This window comes from Misgurnus anguillicaudatus, chromosome 21, assembly GCF_027580225.2.
Source record: "Misgurnus anguillicaudatus chromosome 21, ASM2758022v2, whole genome shotgun sequence".
Classification (NCBI taxonomy): Eukaryota; Metazoa; Chordata; class Actinopteri; order Cypriniformes; family Cobitidae; genus Misgurnus; species Misgurnus anguillicaudatus.
In genome coordinates, this window is record NC_073357.2 from 38,857,629 (window position 1) to 38,872,919 (window position 15,291).

The 15,291-nt window shown below is 40.1% G+C and overlaps 1 protein-coding gene across 3 annotated transcripts in view; it reads right to left on the minus strand.

Moving 5' to 3' along the window:
- otog (otogelin) overlaps positions 1-15,291 on the minus strand; it is a 46,037-nt gene that overhangs the window by 11,055 nt on the left and 19,691 nt on the right. For all 3 annotated transcript variants that reach the window (XM_055206792.2, XM_055206791.2, XM_055206794.2), the window contains exons 24-41: positions 10,458-10,565; positions 10,097-10,235; positions 9,859-9,993; positions 9,558-9,701; positions 9,360-9,479; positions 9,155-9,271; positions 7,384-7,540; positions 6,912-6,938; positions 6,489-6,656; positions 6,080-6,358; positions 5,882-5,999; positions 5,720-5,799; positions 2,315-4,755; positions 2,018-2,195; positions 1,770-1,918; positions 1,574-1,663; positions 1,296-1,482; positions 47-267 (exon numbers count right to left, since the gene is read on the minus strand). In XM_055206792.2, coding sequence (XP_055062767.2) covers positions 47-267; positions 1,296-1,482; positions 1,574-1,663; positions 1,770-1,918; positions 2,018-2,195; positions 2,315-4,755; positions 5,720-5,799; positions 5,882-5,999; positions 6,080-6,358; positions 6,489-6,656; positions 6,912-6,938; positions 7,384-7,540; positions 9,155-9,271; positions 9,360-9,479; positions 9,558-9,701; positions 9,859-9,993; positions 10,097-10,235; positions 10,458-10,565 — 4,858 coding nt within the window. The remainder of the gene's footprint in view (positions 1-46; positions 268-1,295; positions 1,483-1,573; positions 1,664-1,769; positions 1,919-2,017; positions 2,196-2,314; positions 4,756-5,719; positions 5,800-5,881; positions 6,000-6,079; positions 6,359-6,488; positions 6,657-6,911; positions 6,939-7,383; positions 7,541-9,154; positions 9,272-9,359; positions 9,480-9,557; positions 9,702-9,858; positions 9,994-10,096; positions 10,236-10,457; positions 10,566-15,291) is intronic.

The following is a 15,291-nucleotide window of genomic DNA, read 5'->3' on the forward strand; positions in this document are numbered from 1 at the left end:
TATCGCAGTTATTGGTTGGAAAGGGTGTGAATGTTGTGTGTCATACATAAGGATGGCAAATGGTGAAGCTGTGTTTGTGCAACATGCTCATGCACAGGGAACAATCGCTGGTGGTACAGTTGACCTCCCTCCTTCTGCTGTTACTGACATAGCTGGTGGTGTTGGGAATCTGCCAGCTATCGATGAACACTGCTGGATCCTCTTGTTCTGATACAACTGTACCATTAGGTAGAGTCAGATCATTCAATGGATTACCATCACAACTACCTGTATAGAAAGAGGAGATGATGTGATAAAGTATACAATAGACATGATGCTGTTATTAGTGTTGTAGTCAAGACCACCTAAACTGAGACCAAGTCATGACCAAGACAGGCTGAGACCGAGACAAGACCAAGACTTTAAAGGATCAAGACCAAGTCAAGACCAAGACCAAGATAGGCAGAGACCAAGTCAAGACCAAGACCAGTGCAAGTCACTGCATTAAAACACATATGATAAAATGTGGAATATGCATATGATTAGGCACATCTTGTGTGTGTGTGTGTGTGTGTGTGTGTGTGTGTGTGTGTGTGTGTGTGTGTGTGTGTGTGTATGTGTGTGTGTGTGTGTGTGTGTGTGTGTGTGTGTGTGTGTGTGTGTGCGTGCGTGTGTGTTTGTGTGTGTGTGTGTCATCAGTAAAGTTAATAAAATAATCAAAGGCATTGCAGATATGTGGGATTGTTTATCTTTGTCTATAAGCAAATAAAAGTAAACACTAAAGAGCTGAAATCAACTTAACCATTTATTCTGAACTGTCTTTCCATGGCTTGGCATCAACTTAACACTATGCAGGTGATTTTAGTAATAAAATTAGAAAAATTGTCAGTGGGAGAAACTTAAACAATGCCAACATTGTATGCCAAACCTTAATAAACTGCATAAAATGAATGATAAAAAATACATTCGTGATGTGCTATCAGTTGTGGTCTTGACCGGTCTTGAAATAAAATTCTGAGTCCTCTTTGTCTGAGACGAGACCGAGTAAAAATGCGGTCGAGTCCAAGAGGAGACCAAGACCTTTAAAAAGTCGTCTTGAGACCGGTCTCCAGAACTACAACACTAGCTGTTATTAAAATATACTGTAGTACTTAAGGGTGTCACGATTTTGATTTTAAACCAATTTTGTGCTTTCAAAAGAAAATGTAAAAATCGAGAATCGAATCGTGATCTTATAATCGAAATTGTAATCGAATCGAGGATTTGGAGAATCGTGACACCCCTAGTAGTACTGTATGTGATTAATGGCTTCGTACCACACAAGCCCATCGTGGGCAGTCTGTTGTTATAGCTGTCCATCTCAATCACCATCATTCCTGTAGTGTGGAACCACTGGATTTTCAATCCCGCTGGACTTCGGATTAAATACATGTTTCCTGTATCCAAAATCTCAAATCCAAACTTCTTAAAACGTGGCTTTGCATACCTGGAGTTCACATATAGCTGGAAAAACAGCCCAACGCGCATTTCATTTATTTACTCTAAGAATCTTTTGAAATGAAATTTTATTACAGACAGGCACGTAGACACTCACACGTCTCTGCAGACGGTTGATGACAACTTCGTGGGATTTGTAAGTGATGTTCAAAGCTGCCAGACACAAATTAGTAAAATTCCACACAAGCTGAAAAAAAAGAAAAGCACAGAGTTGTATTAACAACTTTATACTATTTGAGTATCGTTTTTTAACTCATTTACAGGAGACAAAGTTCAGAAATATTTTTGCTCACAGTGTCATCCGCTCCAGAACATTCCTGCACCAGGATGCTGACAGTCTCATTGGGAAGTTGAGTCACTACATATAACGCAGCTTTATAAACCGCAACACTGTTGCCATCGACCGTGATCACATTCAGATCCGGAAACACCGAACAACGACCTACATACAGAATAAAAATGAACGTGTTGAGAGATTTTACAGTTAAAAAACCTGCAGAATGGATTTGATTATAGTAATGTGAGCGTGTGTAATCCTCACATGGGCAGTTCCATCGTGGACAACACTTATCACCATTGACCAGTACAGCAAAACCAAGCAGACCACAGTTTGGAGGTGTAGGATCATATGGGCAGCTCTGGGATTTATTGAAGAGAAGCAACTGGCCACTCACACAAATAAGCTTGGTGCATTCATCCACTACCTCTGAATATGGAGACTACAGAAATCAGAGCACACAAACACAGGATTTAGTTTAGCACATATTTCATTGCATGACTTTGATCATGACACCTCACAGTTAGATCAGGACATGAAAGCATTTCATATTTGACTTACAGTGCATACTCTGCCGGGCATGAGAGTGGTCGTTTTTGGTGCTGCGGGTGTCTGGCTTGTCAACCTTTTCTCTGGTAGTGTAGTGTAGGAAGGGCTGGTCGTAACTGACCAGTCAAGTGTTGTTCGAGCAGTATCTGGAGTGGGCGGTGTGGATGGAGATGTATGTTCATCCACCAGAGGGCGCTCAGTAGTGGGGCTTACACTAGTTACGGGAATCCTCTCTGTAACAGTTGGAGACGCAGGGGACTGTGTGGTACTGCTGGCCTGGGTAACAACGGGTGCCAAACTAGTCACTGGAGCAGATGTAGTCGTTTCAGTTATTGATAGCGGTGTAGTGGTTAGACCAGATTCAGTAGTGTGCTCTGTATATCCAGATGTGGTGGTTTCAGAAGAGATACTAGTGGTAGTTGTATCTGTAGAAACAGTGGTCATCTTTTCTGTATATATGGTAGTGTGTTGTGTTGTCATTGTAGTGTCGGTGCTGGTTTGAGGTGGAATGCTAGTTGTGGTTGGAGTTTCTCCTTGTGTGGTTTCATGGGTTGAAGTCATTTTGGAAGGAAAAGTGGTCACGATCTCGCTCAGCAATGTTGACGTCTGTGTTGTCGCAGATGTTGACAGCACAGCTTTATCTGTTTCGAAAGAAACTCTAGTTGTCCCTGTGACGGGTTGGATGGTCGAGGGTCTGGTTGTGGATGTCTGAATGGTGGAAACCATTTCTTTTTCAGTTGTGGTGAAAGTCAGCAGAGATTTTTCAGAAGTGACACTTGTTTCTGTCGGAGCTTTGGACGCTTCAGTGGTTGTCGTTGTGAGTGTAGATGGTAAAGATGAGGTTGTCTCACGCAGTGCAGTTGTTGTGGGAGTGGTCGTCAAAGGTGGAGGAGTTGGTGATGTGCTGACTTTGTCTGTAAGGTGAGCAGTTGTGGACACTAAACCCCAATGTGGCTCTGTAATGCCCTGTGTGGTAGAAGTGGATGTAGCTGTAGATGTTGACTGGTCAGTTAGTGGCACATGTGATGTGAGTAGTGTTGTTGACGTCGTCTCTGTAGGTGGTGAGGTTAAAAGGATGGTGGTATGGGTGGAAGGTATGGACTCTGTTGTTCTAGTACTGGTTTGGGTGGTTTCTGGTGACATAGTCAGAGTTGATGTAGTTTGGGTTTCTGTCCAGTCTTCCTCCAATGTCCTCTTAGTTGTTGCAACAACAGTTGTTGGATAGGTGTGCACAACAGATGTCGGCAGATGGGTTGTTTTTGTTGTGGTTTCTGTTTGCACAAATACAGTGGATTGAGAAGACATCGTGGTGATGTGGCTTGTTGGAGCACCTGTAGAGATGGATACTGCAGTTTTGGATGTTTCAGGTTGTTCTGAGGTTGACGTTGAAGAAATAAAAGGTGTTGTTTGAGTTGGAAAAGCAGAACTAGTGGATTTTAATGGTGTGAGGGTGGTTGACCAGTCTGTATCCGTAGAGGATGTAGAAATGGTTTTCGATGTAGTTGTATCCAAAGGCTTTGGAATCTCAGAGGTACTCTTCTCTGGTGTTGTCTTCAGAGTGTGGGGAGATGTAGAAAATGTGATATTTGATGTGGTGACTGAAGTTGACATTATGGCTGCTGGTGAAGTCAACTTTGTTGTGCTGATGGTTTCAGAAGTCTGTGTGCTACCACTAGACATCACAGTGGGAGCTGTGGTCTTTTCAGTAAGCGTGAAGGCCTCTGAGACTTTGGGGGTCTCAGTACTAGAGGTGAGGGGAGACGAAACTCTAACTGTTGGGGTGGTGGCTTGTGTAGTGCTTATGCTAGTGGAGACTGGAGTGCTTACTCTGGTTGGCTCCTTACTTGAGGTAGATGACAAACCATGGCTAGTAGTCAGCGGTAAGGGCATAGTTGTGGTACTGGTGAGTGGCGTTGAAGACTCTGTTGGTCTGCTCGTTGTAGAGGTCACAAGGAGGGATGCCGAGACAGACACAGGGCTAGTGTGCATTGTGGTAGGAAAACTGGGACTGTGAGTAGTGGGACTGTGAGTAGTTGGACTGTGAGTAGTGGGACTGTGAGTAGTTGGACCGTGAGTAGTGGGACTGTGAGTAGTTGGAACGTGAGTAGTGGGACTGTGAGTAGTTGGACTGTGAGTAGTTGGACTGTGAGTAGTGCTCGGTAATCTAGTTGCTCTCTCAGTGGAAGCCAGCGGGCTTGAGGAGGAAGAGGATGTTGTTAATGTGGTAATAGTTTCCACCAGCTCAGGTCTGACAGCAGAAGAGGTAAGCTTTTCTGTAAGTGGCATGTGTGTTGTAGGTGTGAAAGCAGTGGTGCTTGACTCTGACAAAGTTTTAGAGGTGGCTGATATTGAAACCGCTGGACCACTCAAAGTAGAAATTAAGGTGGGAGATGATGTCCATGATATGGTAGTGGTGGGTGGCGTGAATGGTGGAATAATAACAGGCTTAATGCCTAAACACAAACAAAACAACTATTAGACAATGCACAAAATCAAATATACAGTAGCTGCATGAGTTAGGTTATGGTAGCTAAATTGGAGCTTGGATTTACAGAACAGTTTATGATATATTTTATAAATGAATAAAAGCTCGGCATGTCCAAAGCTCTTCGGCCAAACATTAGCATTAGCATTTTAATGTGACCCAGTCTGTTAAAGGAAAACACCACAGTTTTTCAATATTTTACTATGTTCTAACCTCAACCTAGACAAATTAATACATACCTATTTTTTCTCAATGCATGCACTTTTAATCTTTATACAGCGCTTCTTGAATGTGTTAGCATTTAGCCAAGCCCCATTCATTCCTATGGCTCCAAACAAAAGTTTTATTTTGTGACACCATACTTACTCGTGTAACTACTCATGTAACAGTCTTTAAATAGGGAAAACATGGAAGTGTTCGGTGGCGTCTAAATTCATCCCTGTTTGGAGCTATAGGAATGAATGGGACTAGGCTAAATGCTAACACATTCACGAGGCGCTGTACAAAGATTAAAAGTGCACGCATTGGAAAAAAAGGGTATGTTTTGGTTTGTCTAGGTTGAGGTAGGAACATAGTAAAATATTGAAAAACGGTGGTGTTTTCCTTTAAAACCAGTCATTTTTTGTGATGTAAAGAGCATTCTGTGAAAATATAACGTTGATATATAATCTTGATAATAACTTTAACACTGACTGAGTAAGGACATGTCAAAAATTAAAATCAATGTGAAATCAATTATTAAAATCAATCTCATTACATTTTTAAAGCCTGTATTTCACAGAGAGGATCACAAATGGTAACACAAGATACTGTGGTTCAATCATATGACTCATTGTACAGGTCTAATGTTGAATATAAGATCAACCTATTAAATTTCATAAAAAGCATTAACAGTTAATTTTATTTAATTTATTGCTTTACTAGTAGCTTACAGTCTTCCAGATAGACACATCTATGAGTGACCTCATCTAGAACCATGTGACTTGGACACTGGGGAAGGCATCCTTCAACCCTACAGAAAGACACACAAATCCACAAATCATGACAAGCCACAAATATTTAGCCAATTTATTGTGTGTAACTTGCACTCTTACTTTAGTATGCTGGTACAGCTCAGACCTGATGGATCACTGCATGTCCTAAAACAAGGACTCACGCATGATTCATACCGCCACTGACATCGAGGACCCATTGGATAATCTGGTATAGTGCCTGCAGTCAAATATACTGATTATAGGTAAATATACTGAAATATAATCGGTATAACTGTGCAAATTTTGCAACATGCTAACCTGTCAATCTGAATAAAGTAGCTCTGCGGTACCGATCTGAGTGACTGTATTTCAAAAGCTGGAGTCCAGACAGCATGAAGTTTAAAAAAAAACCTGGCTTTGCTAAGGACTCAAGTGAATCAAAGCCTGAGATCCACGTGTCCCTGTGCAAAACAAAGGTAGCTGCATCCCAGAATGCCTCAGTTTCTTCCCATTTCTGCAGTCTCAGCTGGCCACTGCGCTCTGCTCTTAGGAAGTAGTTGGGTCTGTCTGCTGCTTCAAATGACACTAGTGATGAGTCTGCAAAAGTCGCATTAAACACATTACAAAACACACATATATAAGGTTCAGTGTGTATTTTTTGTATGTGAGAAAAAAACTTTTAAAAGCATGGAGGGCGATTTATCGGTTAAATGTTTTATGGACTCACCATGTGGTCTGGCTTTGCTGAGGCCTGGTGTCATCATAAACAGAGTCACAACATCATCCGTTCTGGCCGTATCGCTCTTTGGAAACACCAGTCCACTTGTCTTATTGGCTGCCAACAGTGTGCCTCTCTCTCTGTAGGTCATCAGCTTAAATGGACCTTTCCCTAAAGCTATGCAGATGTTATGAACACAAACACAAAACTGTCAAACATTTTTGCTAAATGATACTGTATATCTGATAGTTTATAAAAATAATACATAGTAGTTTATTTTATCTTACTGAATTGATATTCTAATGCCAAGACTTAATATTTTTAGTTGCTATGTTTAAGTCAAATTAAGCTGACTAACTATACAGTAAAAAGTAATTCTTATATGAATCCCTATATGTGTGATGATGTTAAAGGGTTAATATACAGATTTACCTTTGTTGTAGTATTCACAGTCATATGCTGTAAAAAGAAAATAGAATTGTTAATTTTACTATAAAAAGTGGTAAACACTACATAACAGATCTCTATCTGATGTCTTTCAGCAAAATGTATACTCTAAAAAAAATCTGGGTTTATTCTACTTATGGTTTGGTCTAATATGGACAAACCAAACTTCTGGGTTAAAAAACAACTAAACAAAACTAGGTTACTTTTACCCAGTGGTTGTCTTTCTTTAACTATAACCTTTTTCAACTACAAAGAACCCTTTGCAAACCAGTGCAAAATGGTTTGTATGACATTATGTAGCACCTTTATTTTAAAGAGTGTGGGTGGAAAGAACCAAAAGAGTGTGTATTCACTTATTTGTTGCTTTGCATAAACTTTAAGTATTTTGGTACTTTGTTATTACTGTATAACAATTTTTGATGCCAGCCCCGTGACTGGGCAGAAAGCTGTCACTCACGGCAGACGGAAGGCGAGCGCCAGTCGACAGTCACGCCCTTCTGGCAGCAGCGATGGGCATAGGCAGCAACACTTGTGCAGAAACACTCACAGTCTCCTCCACGATTGCAGGCGCATGTATCCACCAGACAGTTCATATAAAACCACGTGACATCTACCTACAGAGCATCAAACACCTTTAAACAAAAACACTCTCTCTCACTCACATGTCTACACGGATTAACAATGTAAGCATTAAAGGGGTCATGAAATGTTTCTATTAATTATTTCATTATGTTCTCTGAGGTGTACTTACTGGATAATATTAATTTATGACCTTTTTCCACTCTGTTTTGCATCCTCTGACATAAACAGTATGATTTGTGCATTTCCCCTTAGAAGTCACAAAACTGTAATTTGTTTTAAAATATAGTGGTATTTTTTTTACAAATGACTTATCTGTGAGCTTCATTATTTTAAAAAAAATGAATGTGCCATAATCTTAAATCAAAAACACAAATCTCCTTCCATCCTCAAAACGATCTCTTTTTACTTCCGGTTATATGGTATGGCAGATGGGTGGGGTCTAAGCTCGCTGCGATTAGTATTTAGCAACACGACCCAACTACAAACGATCCAATCAGATCTCGATGGACAAATTCAAATACAACCCTGCCTTATTATTTCACTCCCTTTTAGCGATGAAAAACATCCACAGGTTGAGAACCAGGAACACCAGAACAGTTTTTTTCCATACTTGCAGTTTGTGGCGGCACATTCGCGACATGCACGTCCGCATTATATATGCTTAAATGCAACTTCATCGAGGCTCAGCGGAGCGCCGTCGACTGACGCAGCGGGTGTTTGAACAGAAACTGTCATGTGAGACAGAGTTATAAACGCGATGTGCAAACATCTGTTTGTGGTGGCCAATTTTAATTTTGTGGTGGACTGAGAAATAAATGTATGAGAATGTACAACAACGCTCTCACTTGTATGATGTCACAGGAGTGGGCAGCGCAAATATAACGACACGCCTATAATCCCTCCCACTCCAAAGTGATACTAAACTCTAACCACGCCAAAGTGATGTGAGCTGACCCGACCCAAACTAAACTAAACCGTGGGGTGCTATGCAATGGAAAAGCGCTTTAACACGCTTATGCATTTCAAAATTCATGGAAAAATGGGTCTTTACCGGTTACAAAATAGTATTTAAATGAAATATGTTAGTTTGCTGGATTCTTGGTAAGTCCAAAGCACTGATATGACAGTACTGTACATCCGGGGGGAAAAATACATTTCTCGATGACGTCGAAATCCTTCATAAGCCCATAACGATGCTTATTTTTCACAGCTAGCAACACGCAATATTTGTCTAACATTGCAATCTTACTGTTAATACAATCTTATCATGATTGTAAACATCTACTACTTCAGATCACTTTGAGTTGCTGCTCTGACTGAAGTTTAGTCACTGCTCCAATGGGCGGAGCCAACGATATGATGATGCGTTGTGTCTTTCTCTGGGTCGAGATGTAGGCTGCAGACCCGAAGCAGGCAGGTCATATAAAAATGATCTAATCCAGTCATTTATCATTCGTTTTTTTTTTTTGGGAGAACAATTAAATAAATGCTTTAATTATTGATAAGGAGGGCATATTAAACTTCGTAACTTGCATGATGTATTAATTTTAAGACCTGTTATATGTCAATAAATCAAGGCAAAATGTATTCCTAATATCATGACCCCTTTAAAATCTGCTGACAACTACTCCAGTAATGTAACTTACCACTGGGTGGCAGATTTGGAACACTTCACTTAGCAAAATCCCACACTGTCTTTTTGCAAAGGGCTCCCGAAGCGGGTTCAAATTGCAGGGGTGCCTTATATCAGGGCTGTTCACACACTGAAAAAACATTCCCACACAAACATACACAGTATGACGACATCGTTTTTATACGCACATATGCTGAACATAGTGAACACAGTCACACCTCTGCAGCTGTCCAGCTGTTGCCGAACTCCTGCGGTGTGGATGAATCGATGTTCTCTGGTGTTCTCATCTCATTCGCTGTCTTCTGGTCAAAGTTCCCACACAGACCAGATAGTTTGCCCTATAATGACAATAAACAAAAGTATGTAGCTACAATACATTGATCAGGTTCACCGTTGTGTTTGTGTGTGTGTTTGACCTGCCAGCGAGGTCCAGCCTGTATATGGATGGTGGTTTTTCCGTCCCAAAGCACTGTGAGGTCTTCCCCAAGCAGATGGACAATAGTGTAGTATCCTGCTTGCCAGATGTATACCTTCTGCCTGTCAATCACACTGGATGGGTTCTGTCATGAACAGAATAATCTTTACAGACTTCATATTTTAAGAAACACACCAGCACACAATATTGTCAATATTTATTAAACTATCAAACTGCTCAAAATTACAAACATATTCTAGTACTAAATAAGTATCACTATAAAAAAAGAAGAGTTTACTCACAGGTCTACCGGAGTCGTCATCAAACACTACGAAGGAACGACCAATAGAGATGAAAAGAGATTTTCTGCAGATTACGCCACTGTCAAAGCAGTCAACATTCTCTGCTGTGATACTCATCACGACATCCACTGAGCTCTAACACACACAAACACACATTTTGGTTCATTCAAATTCATATGAGCACAATTAATAAAAATATTAATGATGCGATTGTCTGGGTTTGATGCTTAAAGCTCACCTTGACCAAGTACACCTTGCAGGCACCAATATAATCAAACAGGAACCCGTCAAACGTGCGATAGTGTCGGTCTCCATAAGCCGTGCACATCGATGGACACGGTCGAAAATCACACTGAAACGTCCCGTGCTGACACACACTGCAAAACATGCTCATTTAAATCCTAGAAACTATTTTTCTATGCATTTCGTCTAATCTTCTGTCCCTGTTTGCTTAAATCTGCACACCATCTGTAGCCAAAATCTTGTAAATAAATGATCCCTCTTGATATGATTTATGTTCCATATTAACTTGCCAAATGATATCTATATGACACAGTTATATACATATAAGTAAAATGCATAAGTGAACTTAATCTCACCACTGATGGCAGGGGGAAGATACTTTGTCTCCTGGATAATATTCTTTTCCTTTCCACAAACAAGGGCATGATTGTGGCTCGAAACACTCATCGCCATGCTTTAGAAGTCTGTGGAGCACACACGTGTAAACACCTGTAAACATGCTACATTTGTGAATGAAAGCATATGTGTGTGATCACCGGGCACGGTAAGAAACTCTGAAGAGCCTGGCAGGACTTTAGGATGGACAGACTGAGACAGAAGAATATTTGGATGGACCGAGAGATAAAAGAAAGATCTCACTAGTCACCTGAGAAAAGCAACCCATTCTCTTTCTCACCAATTCAAGCTTCTTTTCAGTTTGCCCTGCCCCTCTCTCAGTCGTTCTGATACAGATCTTGTAATATTGCAGTGAATCATTTCTTTTGGCCTCGGGGCTCTTTGAGAGTTCCCAGCACACTGTCCGCTAGAACTGAGTAAAGTTACACCCCAGATAGACAGGCGTTAACAGCTCTCTTTATCCCACAGCCAGCATGCTGGATCACTTACTGCCATCAAAAGAAGGCATAATCACCTAGTGCTGTTCTGCATGCATTAATTAAGAAAAGGAGAGATGGGACCATAACTAGACAATCACACAGTCCATTGCTCACCAATTATCTTCATGCACCGGTGACGCGGTGTTCTCTCTCTGTACAACACGAAAATGAAACCATGATTCAAATAAAACAAAAATACTGTGGGCTTAAATTACAGAAATACTAAAAGGAGGTTTTGTGTGCAAAATTATTTCCATTGACTAATTTAAAAGAAGTCATGGTAAGATAAGTTGACTCAGTTCTCAGCTGGTGGCCTGCAACCTAATGATCTGTCCCGGGTTTGTTCTGATGGGGGTTGCATACAGTAGGAAAAAACTATGATAAATGCAAATAATAAGAAATCAGAATGATTTACGCAGCAGCCGAGAATAGTCCCCTTAGTATCTTTTAATAGCAGGGGACAATTTTCGGGCACTACGTCATATCATTGCGCCTCCTGCAGCCATGTTACGGTAGCAAAATCCTTGATTATTACGCCAGTTTGAGAGTATAGTTCCTAACCATATCTGGATTAAAAAGTAAATTCTTAATTTTACGCAAAATCTGTTACCTTTTCTCCCTTTATTTCCAAACTGCGACAAAACAGTCTTCCTTCTCTGCAGGATGCAATTAATCCTCTCAACAAATCACAGCGCACCATTCCATTGTCCATTGTCGACAACAATGTTGTCGCTTTGAATACAGAAGGAATCCTAGTTTTTCTCATCTACTTTGTACTTCGTGATCAACAAACAAGCAAAAACAAAATGAGAATTTTTGGGTGTTTGTGTTTCACTTCCCACCTTTACAATGGGTTTAATGGTGCACTGGAACAATCCTTCCTAAAATGCATTAAACTTTCGTTTACAAAGACGTGAAACTCACCGGGTGGTCGGCGGTGTTCGGTGGTATGCTCACGCAGAAATCGCTGCGAGATACGCATTCCAACAGCTGTTTTAGCGTAGTTTTTGCCAACTCCATTGACATGTATTAGATGTGCTGTGAGGTACGGTATTACTCCGCGCCGGGAACTTTGTTTCTATTCTTGCAATTGGCAAAGGCGGATTATCACCACCACCTGGGCTGGGGTGTCTATTATTCAAGCTCTAAGTGGAAGAATGTACGGGTGTGAGGCGTTTGGAAAAATAGGTCCACAAGTTTACAACGAATGCTAAAACAGCTGTTGGAAAGCATCTCTTGCAGCGATCGTCGTGTAAGCATATCAGTGAACACCCCCGACCAATCGATGAGTTTCACGTCTTTGTAAACGAATGTTTAATGCATTTTAGGAAGGATTGTTCCAGTGTACCATTAAACCCATTGTAGAGGTGTTAGGCGAAACACAATCACCCGAAAATTCTCTGGGCAGCCGCATATGTCGAAATTTCAAAACCGTTCTATTTCACCATAAACAATCTGAAAACAGGGCTTTAAGTGTAAAATATCGAACTTGTCCTTTAATGTTCCACCCTAAACCCTTGTGAGGTACACAGTATACAGTATGTGCTTTCTTTTACATACTTTACCAGCTCTACCTATACCCTATACATGTACACTCCCTTAAACATACAAACACCAAATCAAACACTAATATTACTCTCGCTACCACACAAATACAATTTTAGTTCCTATATCAGGTAAAACGTGCTGTGATCACAATAATGATCTGCAGGTTTCATAAAGAGATTGTAGCTATATCCACTGTAGTTTGGCTAAGACCCTACTGTGCTGTGGTTAGCCCTGAAAACCCTTATCTTAAACTCAGTCAAATGCAAGACACCTGAGAAGCAACAAAGTTCATCTGGATTGATCCCTAACCTTAACCCTAAACCTGACCCTGTTCCCAAGAGTGAAATCAATTGTTCAGCATCTACACAGACTTAAACATAAAGATGCATATTCTCTCCTTTTTCTTTTCAGGTTTTCAAATGAAAACATGCTGACTGTGGAGTATAAACTATGGGAATGTCTTTAAGCAGCTTATCAGTTATTTGATCCAACTGGGCACCTGTTTACTACGTAAATAAGCGTTGCTTCCATTACGACGTTGCTTGGAGATGGAGGAGGAGGTAATTACACCGTCTCATTTAAGCAGGAATTTCCCTGCTCACAAAAACACTCCTACCTGCAGTTCCCATGGGAGATGGGGGGTATCGGCATCACTCATTGCTTAATGGGCAAAGTAAAAGAGAGAAGCCCACCAATGCTGAAACATCATCAACAAACTCCAAAGTTAAGAAAAGTTTCAAAGTGGTCAGAATGTGAGAGAATAACCTACGCAGTGTGAGCAGGTGCACATAAAACACAAGTAAGGTCTGCACAGTCACAGAGTCAACATAGTTGAAGTTAGGCCTGTGTGATAGTGTGATAGCATGCTAAATAATGCAAGGTATGTTTTTTCCTAAAAGCTATTTTTATTCTATTAAAATATAAAAAAAAAAGTAAAAACCAACATAAGTTTCATATTTCTGGGAAAAGAATGCATCACAACAACTATCATGCACAGCTGCACATGCACACATATCCCAACCAACATCTGCATGCCAGATACTATGTTTTCCGCATTGATGTAATACTTTGCTTTACATTACTTTTTGAAGTATAAAAAATTTAATTGCAAACCATTGCGATATGCATCACAATATGAACATTTGCACTGTTTTAGTATATTGCAAAGTCTCTACATGTGAATTTTTAAAAAGAATAGGAGAAAAGTATTTAAACATCATAAAAATTATCCACTGTTAGCAGCACAGTTTATCTATTATTCAGTAGTATCCATACACTGTTTGTTTTTATTTAAATAAGTAGTTTTTTTGTCATTTCCATTTAAGAAAACACTAAAATTTTAGTAAGTTTTGTTGTAACTGTAATGACTTTGGCTAATTTGCACTTCAAGTACATACAGTACTATAAAATCCTCTTGCGTCCCCAAGTTTAATAACTTTAGACCTCCAGAACTGCACAGACCCAAAGCAGTGCCCACACACATGGCATATAATAATAATTTCAACTTATCAATAATCTCATCACTAGTTCACATTGGGGCATAAGGGCCCTTTGTGAATTATTTACATCAGTCCAGATGTCAAACTATCAAGTTGCAGGAATTTATTAAACACTCATGACAGAATCTTAGCCAAGACATTTCTTTTCCATGATGCTCTTGAGTAACGATTTTGTGTTTAAAAGGTCAAAAAGTCAGAAACAGGTGAATCGCGCACACACACACATTCAAGCATCTAAAATATCACATCGCCTCTTTGTGCAGTGGAGACTCTGGTGGCTTTCCAGATACGTCTGTGACCTCACAGCTCTTTTACTATGTGAGCGATGAATGTTCAGGAGAGTTTTTGCCTTTTGTATTCAGAGTATTAGATTGCCATTGTAGTTCAGCATCGATTCCTCAGTGAAGAAGTGTTACACTCCTCCCAACCTCAGAACCTCTCACTAAACTAAATTAAAACTAATCAAGACTAAGTAAGGATAAAGGAAAATAAACACTTACATTTTCTCAATCTAGAATTTATTTTTAAAAAAAAGATGCTTTAATCTACAGCAATAGTGTAGTTCAGCAAAAGAGTAGGCAAAATGTAAGCTGCTTCGGGTTTCCAGGGAATTTAGTCAAAAACTTTTACAATTAGAAAAAAACAAATTCGCAGACCTGGTGGTGTTGAAATGAAAACCGAGAAGTGGTCTTATCGTGCTGTTATGGCTGAGGATCACTTCAGGAAGTTAAGCTTGTGATATGGCACTTAACCTCAGTTTGCTTGTGTAGACACTGGCATTAAACATATCAGATGGCAAAAATCCATCTATAGTGCAAGAGTCGTGCTCTCCGAGACCCCTTTAGTGGGAACGTGACGCGGAGGGCAGAAAGTAAAGGGGGAAGTAGAAATGAACGACAAAGAAGTCTTTTTAACCACCACAGACAACAGCAAAGGTTCTCAGTGAGTCACTTAGACCCCCTTCAACTGATCTGTATCGACATCATCGTCTCCTCCAACAGACACTAGCAGTATGAGACCTTAACATGTAGAGCACAGTGCCCTTTTTCTGGGGATTACAAATCTTTATTATTTTTCAATATGTGACCGTGCCTGTGAAATCCAAGGTTAAAGGCATAATTTCCACAAAAATTTAATTTCTGTCATCATTTTTTGACTCTCATATTGATACAAACAATGTTTTGAGATGTTTTGAGGAATGTTTGTAATCAAACCGATCAAAAACCCCATTAACTTCCACTGTATACAGGTTCCCTTTAAGCCTGTTA